Source organism: Corvus hawaiiensis, chromosome Z (assembly GCF_020740725.1).
Source record: "Corvus hawaiiensis isolate bCorHaw1 chromosome Z, bCorHaw1.pri.cur, whole genome shotgun sequence".
NCBI classification, from domain to species: Eukaryota; Metazoa; Chordata; class Aves; order Passeriformes; family Corvidae; genus Corvus; species Corvus hawaiiensis.
In genome coordinates this window covers 43,694,472-43,707,165 of record NC_063255.1, presented here as the reverse complement: position 1 = coordinate 43,707,165, position 12,694 = coordinate 43,694,472, and the positions used below count along the sequence as shown (strand labels likewise).

General features: G+C 40.2%; 1 protein-coding gene across 1 annotated transcript; it reads right to left on the bottom strand.

Annotated features, from left to right (window-relative positions):
* Positions 1–913: 913 nt before the first annotated feature.
* LOC125320014 (serine/threonine-protein kinase RIO2-like) lies at positions 914–11,799 on the bottom strand. Its single transcript, XM_048291926.1, is given in 9 exon segments — positions 914–1,586; positions 3,751–3,846; positions 6,016–6,108; positions 6,502–6,681; positions 7,846–7,934; positions 9,114–9,289; positions 10,072–10,188; positions 10,874–11,012; positions 11,597–11,799. Coding segments are annotated over 9 exon segments (966 nt in total). The 5' UTR covers positions 11,663–11,799; the 3' UTR covers positions 914–1,576.
* Positions 11,800–12,694: the final 895 nt, after the last annotated feature.

Here is a 12,694-nt window from a genome sequence, read left to right as displayed (position 1 = left end):
TTCTTTCACTACGCAGATACAAGGTTCCCTACACATTGTCATTCCTTTGTTGCCAAACCACTTTATTCCTTTCCCCAAGTGCTCACTGCAACCCAGGGCATGATTCCATCCTTTCAGCACTTGGAGAGACATCTAACCACAGATGTTATATTTACAGAGATATTAGTAAAACAAATATTATAGGGTCTGGGTTATAATAGCATGTTTTAAAGGCTCAATACTTCACACGTGAGAGTGCCAATGCACTTTGCAATACAAAGCAGTTAAATTCAGCACTACCCAAGTGTGGGGGTAAAATTACAGAAAATGTGAAGTTACATTCACATTCTAACAAAAGTTAGAACAGTATGGAAATTACAGTCTGAAGAGCAGTTGCTGCTTCTTGGATTGAATGTGGTGAGGAGGCCTGGAATCTGCTCCATGATCATTCCCCAGAAGCTCAATCTCCAGCCTGAGGCACATGCCCAGGGGGATGAAATGAAGGCAGGGTGGAACAGAGAGGAGACAGGGCAGCCAGGCTCAGTTAAAATCCTTATGTGAAGTACTGGAGTAAAGGAAAATAAAAATGAGAATTGTTGGCTTCAAAGAATGCATATTCATCATATGGAGTGATCATGTTTTTAAATTCAGCATCATTGCAAAAACTGGTTTTAAAATTTTTCCTTCTTTGCCTCTTAAGAGCAATCCTCTGCACAGCAAACACACTATGATTCATTTACAGTGAGATACTGTTGAAAATTACTGTCCTGATCTTAACCAGTACTACTGATACAATCTAAATTACAGTCAATGGTGCTGACTAGAAACACAAAACACAATTATTAAATTTTCCATTTCTGTTCCTTTTCTTCTCTGCCTCTGTTTCCTGAGTTCTTTTACTCAGAGTTCGGATTGAAACACAGGAGACGCAGAGTTGTTCTTGGGACTCAGATGTTTATTACTTCTTATCTATGGTACAGCTGCACGGAATGTGCCTCTAAATTAACAAGGTGGAAATGGCCCCAGAGTTCTACCTTCCAAGGTCCTTTAAATCCCAAATTACCCAATTACGGAATGCCAACTAATTTATTTTTACTTACGATCCAATAACTAATCATTCATGTTCGGCAACGCAGGTTTTTTGAACCAATATGAGATCACCCAGGCTTGTGAAGAAGAAGGAAGAAGAAAGCAGAACTAACCTACACCCGAAATCCTCCATCTTATTACATATATATTACTGTATCCCATGAAACTAAATTTTCTGAGCCCAGGGTTCCAACACACAATCTCCCAGCCAAATTCACAGGAAAACAATGAGGTTTATTGGTTTCCAGAAAAACATCTGCTTTGCATAGAAGAGATTGCTCCTTTATAGCAAAGGTAAATTAGCGTAATTCTTTCAGTTCTGTACACTGCTCATGTTCCACAGGAGCTTTAATAAATTATTCCCAGAAGGTGGCTGCATCCAAGCTTGACTTAATGTTGTGCATATTTTCTCGACACTGTTTGGTGTAAATATTTGCCTCCTCTTTTTAGAGCCGTTGCCTCAGAGCAGACTTTTGCTGCTTGGTCAGTTGTCCCTTTATCTTCCGTTTCACCAGCTCCTACAAACAAACAGACCAGATCAGAACCTTCTGAGGATTTAGCACTAAGACAAGACACACAGGTGGTACTTTTTCAGGACCAACATGAACATTCATGATGTTCACCTTGACTGTAGAAATTATGAAAAGAGTTGTTTCCTTGTAAGAAAGTAATAAAAAAAGGGAGATTCTCTGCTCTGGACAAGGTCTGCATGGAGTTCTGTGTGTTCAATGCTACACCATCAGGACTCACAGCATCTAGAGATGTGTGGGGTTGTCTGTGCTATCATCTTTTGATAGTCTAAGCTCTAATAAACAGCATTTTAAATCCTACCTTAGAATTCAATGTTGTTTGTTGTTTCTTACAGGGATGATAAAGGACCAGCACCTCTTGGTGCAAAACACACGCCTTCCACAAAAATGAAAAAGCTCATAATATGGTAGAACATTTCATGTCCAGCAGGAATTCTTTGCTCTGTTCCCATTTTTTTTAGCACTCCGGTATTTTTAAAAGTTTAGATGACAAAAATGTGAATGATTCTAATGGAAAACAACAACTCCTTAACACGAGTGTGGCTAAGACAGATGGGCAGTCATCTATTTTATCATGGTGGAATCACATCTTGTTGGAAGCTTGCTAGAAGAAATTTTGCAAGGCAGATACCATGCGTCTTTGACATGTAATCTAACAGAAATTCACCAAAATCTATTTCTCCACCAGAGTACTAGGAGGAAAGACCCACTTGTCTTTCCATCATCACAACCTAAATGTGAGCAAATAGAGAGAAATGCTTCAGGTAAGATTCACAAGTAATTATTTAAATTGTGGACCATTCCCCTCGTTTCCTCTAAGTGAGTTACATGAATGTATGTAAAGATTCATACAAGTACAGAAAGATAACTTTACTTCATGTGAAATAGATGATTTTACAAAATTCATGATGATGCTTCTGGCGTAGTCTGCAAATTATGACTGCCACCTATTGCCAGTACTGCCATGGTTTACGGAAACAATGCCTGCAAGCTTTTTTTTTTTTGTGATTAATTTAAGAATCTTTTTATGTTTTAACATGCTTTCTCCACTGACAGAAAGCAAGCTGCATGAAAACAAGATAAACACTTGCAGCAGTATCAGCTCTAAGCAGCCCAGTGGCTCTTACAGCAGTGCCATTACTTTGCACTTTTAGCTCTGTAATTATTTTCCCATGTTACAAATACCTTGTTATACACATTCTTACCTTAGCTCTGACACTCAAAAGCTACAGTAAGGTTCAGAAATGGGCAGGAAGGGTATTTTACTCAGCCTAAAAGCATGTAAGTGGAAGCATTGTGCAAGGTAAGTTAGTGAAGAACAAGGTTTGATATGTTGATGAATTGCTGGAAAGCTTTTCTGCTAAGTGCTTTTATATTTCTTTTAGAACAGAAAATTAGGTACGTACATGCCATTTACATATTGCTGTGTATTTAAAATACTTCTCTTAAAAAAAAAGAATCCAAACGTGAATGAGTAAAGCAGCCAACTCTTCCATGAGTACTGGAGGCACACAGGCACCTTGTGTAGAACAAGTCTGCTTCACAGACTAACACCTGTGAATGTGTCAGAGGTGGATCTACCACCTACTGCGCAGCCCGGGGTTGAAGAAAAATGCATTAAATTCTGCTGAAAATGTCCAGATTTACATAATGCAGAAAGACAAAATCAAATTGCCAATGAGATCACTACTGAAGGTGAGTTCATAGAAATCTCTAAGAAGACAGGTGAGAAAGGCCAAATGAAATCTTGACTCAAGCATCCATTCAAAATAAAAAATAAAATGATCGTGGCTACCAACAAAAATGAATGAACTGATGCTGTTAGTGCAATAAAATACATTAACATGAATTAGCCTGTTATTGGGTAAATTAGAGTTGTTAATGCTGATGCGGAGCTTCAGTGAGAAAATAAAGAACAACACATGAAGGAGAGTGCTGGAAATCATTCCTTGCAAAGAATTGCAGCAGGATTATATATATTATATACAGTCCTATATTGATGTGGGCATGGAAGTGCAAACTGCAGAGGTAGATGGTAACAGTCTTTTTAAAGATGATTAATGCCAGAGAACAATTTTAGAAATAGGAGATAACAGCTCTGTGCAGTTTAAGGTGGTCTGAAAGTAAATTAGATGATAACATTAATATTTACCAGGGGAATGGTTGAACAGCCCCCAACACTTCTGACTGATGTGATGCTCTTAGTCCTTGTTCTGTGCCCAGCAACTGCAATGATGCACTCTTCATACTAAAACAGATGTAAATCAATGTATTCAAGAGAAAAATTCTTTGCCTTTACGAGCACCGTGTTTGAGTCTTCACTTTCTGGGCTATAACCTGAAAACTCAGAACAGAACATGCAAGTGATACATTTTATTTTATTTTATTTTTTTTTTAAATATGAACACTGAATGTTCAAGTCAGGCACTCTATGAAAGAAGGATTTGTTGCACAACAGCCACATAAATACCAATCACACAAAGTGAAGCCTCAGGGCACTAAAAAAAAATCATTTCCGATCCTGCCCAATGTTTTGACAAGTCATTTAACTGAAAAGCAAAAGGAGGTGAGGAGGAGTGTGAGCTTGACCTCTGCATCCACATAGATGGTGGGCTCAAGAGACAGAATTTCACATAAAAGGGGCTAGTCTGAAGCCAAGCAGGAGTTTCTAAGTGTGTCAGGAAAGGAATTAAAAGCCAGAACAATACACACTGCAATCTATTTTAATAGTACAGTCCAAGAAGCTTGTTCTTGCTAACTTCAGCTGAGTGAGCAGTGAAACAATTTGGCTTTGACACAGAGTATTTGAATTACAAACTTATCATAAAAGCTATTTAGAAGTTGTATTTTAACACCAGAAACTCCTTCACTATCAATATTAACTGAAATAAATAAAAAGGGGGGAAAATCCAGCACAGAAAATTGTTTGGTTCACAAAGTAAGTGTAAGACCTGTTTTCTTAATAAATACTACTACACAGCTGGAGAATCAAGGAAGCAATAGGAAACATATTGATTGTAATGTTTTCAAAATAAATTGAATTTTTACTCTTCAGTTTAAACAAGGGCAGCTTGTAGTAGAGCAGTCTTTTTTGAGTTGCTTGAAAGAGTTGCATTTACCATGGGGAGGGGAGGAACTACACTGTTAGGATACCGAGTAAGAATCTTTACCTGTAATGCCCAAATTCCTCATTTAAAGTTGAAGAGTCGACAAGCTCAGGGCACTTGTCTTCGTCCTCCTTACCCTCACAGCACCCTCATTGACCTGTCTTGATTCTCCACTTCAGCACCACTTTCAGTTATGCTTTTGTCCTTAAAAAAAGCATTTGGAGAACTCTCAGCATCTTCGCTGGACTTCCAAGGCACAGCTGGCCCTTCAGCCTTTTCCAAGGCTGAACTCAACTCTGCCATACTCAGTCAGAGAAAAACACTCCTAACTCCATCTCAATTACCCGCATTTATGCTTATTTACAGGAAATTTTTTTACTTTAGCAGGAATACCATTTGGTTTTAGTTGAAATTATGCTAAAGCAAAGAGAATAATAAGAGGTATGACATACAGACTGACTGAAGTGTGGAACTCCTTAGGAAAAGTGCTCAGAATGAAATAAAACTGCTTTCATTCTAACAGCTTTGGTCTTAAAATGAAAAATTACTTTACTTTGTCAAAGAGGCAAATGATATAGGAAGAAAAGTTTGAATGTAATCATGCTTGAAGAGGCAGTCACCATATTTACAAGCATTTTAAAAACAGACTTAAAATTGAAACCCAAATTAATCCTCAAGACTCCAGAAGGCTTGGATCAGGCTGATCCTGCATCACTGTTAACATTTCCTGGACATTTGCCATTTGGATCAGGCTTTCAGCCTTGTCGGCAATTGAATCTCGGACCCAGACCGGCAGGGAATCGGAATCGTTTATTCAAAGGAGTGAGTTGGTTTTATACACTTTTCTAAGGCACAGCATTTCCTTACATGGCGTGACCTATCCTGTGTTGTCACATCAGCAGTGCACTTCCTAGGGGTCTGCCGTGTGACACCTCCTCCCCCCAGGGCCCGGTGGAGACAAGCCTCTCTGTGCTTCCTTGTGCTCCTTTGTGCTGCCATGTGCCTCTGCAGGCAGGTTTTACAGCTCACAACCCAACTCGACCTTGTAATTCCCCATACAGACTGACCTCTCTTCCTTAGTTACAAGACAAAGGAGGCTGCATAGGATTTTAAAGCATACTTTAGCTTTTGAAAACCACTTAGAGTGACTTTGGTTGAAGAAAACACAGTAGGAATCACAAAAATGTAATTTGAAATTGTGTAGCTTGGCCTATTGCTTTTTAAATTTCTCTCATAGGCATCCATTTTTCTCAGCAAATCATCACTAGTGACATAAGCAGGACAATTCAAACTCGTCTGGTCTTTTCTACCTGAAGTCTTTGAATGCCGGGAAGAACCCACTCTTGTAGTTGAAGCATTTCTTAAAGAACTCCTTAATACAATTAACATCTCTGTCAAAATACCTGTAAAAAACCAGAATCGTACAAATATGAAAAAATCAATGAAGTCTATCACAATGACAAACTTTTACTCTACATTTCTTGTCTTTTACTGGTTTTAATTGAAAATAACTTCTATTAGTGATCCCAAGACAAATACCTAGGAAGAGGAACAGGATGCACTTTATTTCTAAGCCTTTCTTAACAACATTATTATCTCTGAGAAGCAATTCATTACTTATTTATTCTACAGAGACATTCCTACTCATTTTTTGTTTGGAACATTGTTTGTACTGCCTAACAACAATGGTAGAAAAAGAATCAGGAAAAGACTTATGGAAACAAGTCATGGTTGACTGTTTGCTGTCATCAGATTTCTCAGATTTACCTTGAAAACACCTTTAAATCTGAACCTACCCTTCAGCACTTGCATGTGATGCCGACATCATCTGAGGGAAATCAATCAAAGTGGCATGGTCATCATTATCCAAAAGCAGATTAAACTCATTGAAATCCCCATGGATCAGGCCATGTTTGGCAAGTTTGACAATCAGATCCATTAATTCACTGTAGACAACAGCAGGATCTTCCAGGCACCTGAAAAGTTAAATAAAATAAAATATTCTAAACATAGAAAATGTAGTTTAAAAATGCAGACAAAGTATATAAAAAACATCTGACAATGCCAGAGTAACTCAAATTAAAAGGATCTTTAGGTCTCTGGTTCAATACTCTCCTCAAAGCTCAGTCAAATCTAAGACCAAATCAGAGTGCTCAGGGCTTTGTGTATCTGGGACAGAAAATTCCGGGCATGGAGAGAGACTCTGAAACCTTCCCAAGCAACCTGTGCCACTGCCTCTCTGTCCTCAAGAGGAGAAAACATCTCCTTACACCCAGGCTAAACCTCATCTAAACTCACACTCACTGTCTCCCACTGAGCACTGCTGTCATAATGTATTACGTAAATAATGGAGCAGCAGCTTTTGTCCCTCTCCTGTTTTAGGTAATCTTATGGTCTCAGTAGGAACTAATTCTGTTTCTTGTGTTGAAATTCAAATGCCACATGACATTTTCTTTTACAAAATTGTATTTTCTAGATTATGCAAGGAAAAGGAAAAAAAAGTAAACTTCCACTGCAGACTTCCACAAGGAATCCTGAAGTATTCTGTTTACATGATGGACGTGGAACTATTTAACAAATGAAGGTTGGGAGACAGACTATAACAAAGTCTTTTACATGTTATTCTTCAACTGCTACACTTTGGAATTAACTCCCTTTTGATTACACTGCCCACTTTAGATCTTTAATACTATACAAGCAGATTTGTTCCATAAAGACACTTTAAATCTCTGCGTTAGACCTGGGTTAGTCTACAGTATATCAAGTATACAGGCCTTTTGCATTCAAAGCCAAATCAATCCTTCCAATACAAACCTCAGCAATATTTAATGTTTCTAGATGCTGGAAAAATCAACCAAAATAATTTTTTTTGAAGGTGCAGAAGCAGATTGTATTTGGTATTCTATATAAACAGTGCAGAAGTTCTACAACAGTGAGTTACAAAGTCACCTGAATTACCAGAGCAAGGATCACAAACTGGAGCTCAGAACATGAAGGATGTTGTATTCAATATATATGAAGTAACATATAGAATGTGCAACTTCTGTGTAGAAAACAAGGAAAAACCCTCATCCTGTTACCCTTAACCTAGCATTGTTAGGGTCTCTGGTAACACAGACAGTTCAAGCTTCACTACTTACAGAGGATATCCATCAACAAGTTCCATAACAACTGCATGCCTGCTGTAGTCTATGGGTTTGGGGACAGGAAATTCTCTGTCATGCAAAGCCTGGAAAGAGACAACACAGGGAAAAATTAAAATCAAATAGTTAAGGAAACATTACATTTATTGACAAACCCACACCTAAGACAAGCAGTACACATCACTATGGTAGCAGCATGAATTGCTCAAATCATGTCCTTAAGATGGAAGACAGCCTTACAGCCTCTGACCTTTCTCTGCAAAGACAAATAAAACTCCCAAGTTTATAGAGACTGCACTGCCTACAGTTTAACTATTGTGCTTCTGGAAGAAAAACACAACAGAATGGAAAATACAACATAAATACAGCTGACAGTGGAGTACTGTCAGCTTTTGTTATTTAGGTATTAAGCTACTACTGCTTTTCAGCACACAGTTAGTCCTCCCCCAAGCCTCTGCTCAGGGAAACTGACCCCCACAGTTAAATTCCTGCAAGTCCTGAACACATGATTCTTTACCAGTTGGATCACCTGCACCAATACAGAAGTTCTAAATGGTGGTTTTAATTCTTTCTCGCTCAGTGGGGGCCACTGGTAGAGCCCATCATGGTTCTTTTTTAAAAGAACAAGAAAATAAAAATATTTCATATATATACTGCTCCTGAATAGCACAAAAGGAGAATGGAAAACTAGTTTTCTATAAATAATTAGTTTCCAATCTTTCAATTACTCTACAATAGCTGTGTTTTTTTAAACAAAAAAATACAAAGTAAAATTTTTTAAAGTAAAAAATACAAAACTCTTGAGAGTAGCAATATATGCTTGGAAATGAAATATTTTCCCACAGTGCAGAACAATATGTGACTTTTTAGATCAGAACACTGCTCTAGACGGAAAGTTTTCCCTCGATAGCCAACCAACAACTGAAAAAGCAGTAAATTAAAAAATAATTTTAAGAAATAACAACTACTTCCAAGCTCATGCTAGAAATTTTAAAGGAAAAACTGCAGAGCTGGTGATATATAGATTACCTACCCATAAATAACATCGTCAATCTGAAATTCTCTCATGTCACCTGCTTCAGTTCCTTGGGATCCCCATGGCAGAGCTTCATTTTGGGAAGTGTACAAAGCATGTAGCACTGAAAGTGTCTGAAATGTATACTTAGAATTCATCAGGAAAAAGAACAAATGAAGCATAAATCCTACCAGAGAGGCATCTTCCAGCGTGTCTCACCACTGCTGGCACTGTGTGAGTGGCCACCTACCTTCACGTAGGCAAACTCCTTCATTGCTGCTATCCGGGACAAGTACAGCCAGGACATTTTGTGCCTGTACTTGTGGTAGTCACGTTTGTTTTTCAGGTTGAGGAAGGAGGTTCTCCCCAGCCGGTGCAATTTCAGTGCAAACTGTTGCTCCTCTTCGTTGACAACAATATAAATATCTGGAAGACACGTCAGGGAACAGATCTAACAAATAAATTGTATCTAGTAAAAGCTGGTAAAGTGCAGTGTACGTTTGTTACCTCACTTCTTACTGTTTCTGGTATAGTCAGTAAAGGCAGCTGAATTTACATAGTGTATATCAAAGATCTGAAAATGAAAAAATTACTGTTAAAAGCTGACAGTACTCCACTCCCACTGATGGGATCTGAAACATATTTAACATATTTCTGGTGTTCTCAATCACATTCTGGAAGAGCCTCTCCTTCCTGCTGAGCAGACAGGCAACCCAAGAGGCCAAACTCTTGATTTAAACAGTGTTAACAAATACCCAGTGTTGCATTTGCACCCAGATAATCCCCTTCTCCAATTACACAAGTTACATATGAACACAAGAGGAACCAAGATAGTGTTCCAATAGCTTTGAGCCTATTTTACTTTACTGCCTTATTTTTAAGTGGGATAAAAAAGATGAAATTATCTTTTTGTTAAAATGTGAAACTCTTCACAAAGCACTACACAACGAGCATCTGCCTGCAAAGTACCTTGATGAAGTAAGAACCAGACAAAATGGACAAAATACGATTACACTCTTATGAATAAACACTCAAATGTAGCCAGAAGCCCCACACAGCATTTGAACAAGTGACCCATAAATCTTGGTGTCTGACAGATGTACTGATGTGGCTACCAGAGGAAAACTCACTTGGATTTTAGCAAAGTACCTGCAACATTACAGATGTGTTTGCTTAAAAATAATTATTAAAAACGTTATATTTTTTACCTGATTCTTTGCCAACACCCATCTGGTTCCCTGCAGAAGTGATGACTTGTCAGGAAGAGAGAGTTTTCAGAGCCAGGTAATCATATCCTGCATTAGATAATCGATAACCCTGGACAGCTAGGGGGAAAAAACCCCAGCAGAACATTTCCTTCTTTATTATGCATAAGTCACATTTAAAATAAATCTCAATTTAATCTTGTTTCTCATTTCAGTTTACAGTACATAACACTCAAGTAATATTTCACCCCCTGGCTCTTATCAGCCCAATTTGACTGAATGCTAAAGACTTTTAAATAGAACTTGAGCAACCCTCAATCCTCTGAAGAACTGGGACAAAAGGGATGGGTATTTTCCATAGACTTCCCCACTGTGTTTGAAGTGCCAGATCCAACTAAAAGGCTGAAAGGAATGGGGAAAGACTTGCACAACCTTGTCACATAGCAGATAATAAAAACTGCTTCAGCAGCCATTCCTGAGGGGGTGAAATGTCCAAGGATGGTGCAGTCTGCTCCAGAACTGTGAGGATATCACTCATTTGGATTGATTGCTTTAAGTGATGATCCTTTTCACTTTATTCTGAGCAAAGAAGGTCACTGTTCATGTCTTTTCTGCCTGTCACCTCTACAGGCACGAGCAGCTCAGAAGACAGAGCATCTGGTGCTGCACAAACCCATATTCCCAGGGTAAATCCAAGAGGAGGCAAAACAAACACTCCTACATCCCAACCTGCTGGGCTGGTACCACTGTGAGGCACTGGTGACAGAATGAGAAAGGGACACACAAACACAGAATGCGAACTCACTTTTAGTTCGTTCGTAAGCAAGGAGTTTGTGCTTCGCCAACTCATGCAAGATTTTATTACAGCCACCATGTTTAAGGCTGGCAATGGAAGCAATTAAACTAGCAGGAACTATTTAATCGTTCTTCATGCCCATTTCCACCTAAAAGAGTAATTAAAAATAGATTTATTAGCCCCTGCATTCAACAGTCAAAGATCAGATCCTGCTTAACAGTAAAATTCCTTTCCGAGGATGCAACTTTAAAAGACTACAGATTCTAAGACCTAACTTTTTATGTTTTAAGACTCAACAAAGGTTTTAACGCATGACTGCCCCTTGGGAGCTCATGTACAATCCAGCCGGGGAATTCCTGCGGTAACAGAAAGAAGATAAGGCCGATTAGATTTCAGTCCCAGCCACAGGGAGCGGAAGGAACGGAGACGCTGGTGATACTGCCTCACACGTATGACCACCGGGCATGTCCAGGGACCCCATGGGCATTCCTAGGGACCACCCGGCGACCCCCTGGGCATCCTCAGAGAACCCCTGAGCTTCCCCAGCGACTCCTCTGCCCTTCCCGATTGCCCCGCACCGGGGGGCCGAAGGGAATACGAGCACGACCCAGGCCCTGCCCAGCAGGACACGCCAGCACGGAGCCCCGGGGGAGGCAGCGGCACCACAGGCAGATCCCGCCCGCCGCGGGCCCGGCCCGGCTCGGCCCCGCTGCCCGGCTCGGCCCCGCTCACCGCGGTCAGCACCCTGAAGAGCTCCCGGGACAGGCACCGCAGCATCACCGCGTTCAGCCTCCCCATGGCCGCGGCGGCGGAGGAGGAAGAGGGGGAGAAAAAGGAGTAGGAAAAGGATGGGAGATGAGGAGGGATGAGAGGGTCGAGGAGAGTGAAGAGGATGAGGGGGACGGCGGGACGCGCGCCCTGGGCAGGTCCTGGCAGCTTCGTACCTCACTGCGCTCCGCCTGGTCCTGGTGCGCTCCGCCCGGTCGTTGTGCCCTCCTCCCGTCCCCGAGCCGGCATCGACCGGGAAGCGGGATGGAGTGAGCCTCTGCTCCGAACTCGCTGCGACCCCGCTCCATCCCTCCCTGCCCGGGGGAGTCGTGTGGGACGCGCGGGCATCTGCCAGGACCTGCCTCCCTGAGGAACCGCAGAGCGCTGCACGGAGCGCCGCAGCCAGGAAAGTAAAGCAGAGAACAAACATTATAAACAAATAAAGGGATTATAAACATATAAAGGGATAACTAGGGATATAAACAGTAATTTCTAGGGTAGACTTTTTTTTTTGTATTAGAAGAAAGGAGTTTTCAGATCTGCAGATAACACCATGCCGATACTATACAAATACTTTACCTGCTTAAAACGGATAAATTATCATTTATATTAAAATAAGCGTGTGAACCATGGAGTGTTGGTTTTGGAAAAAAAAAGCTGGTTCCGCTGTTCCAGACAGAGGAAAACGAGAATGTGCTCAGAAAAGACATGATAGAAAAAATGACGGAATTTTGTGAAAACCTACTAAGCTCGCAGAGATTCCTGCATCAAACATTTTTTTCTTCTTCTTTCATTTAGAGCCGCCCTCCACTTCCTTTTAAATTGTCAAGTGTCTATTATTAAGTCATCTAATGAATCACAGGAGTTTGTGAAGTTTTGCATTAAAGGAGCCAGTCAGAAATGTGGGACCACTAGAACAGTAATAAAAATTTAACCTGAAAATGGAAGCTGTCAGCTGTATAAAAACGTCCAAACCTTTATGGTGTATTTTAACATCAATGTTAAAAACCTTTTTTTCAACTAAGCTGTTATTCTTTACTATTACCAAAATAAATTTTATGA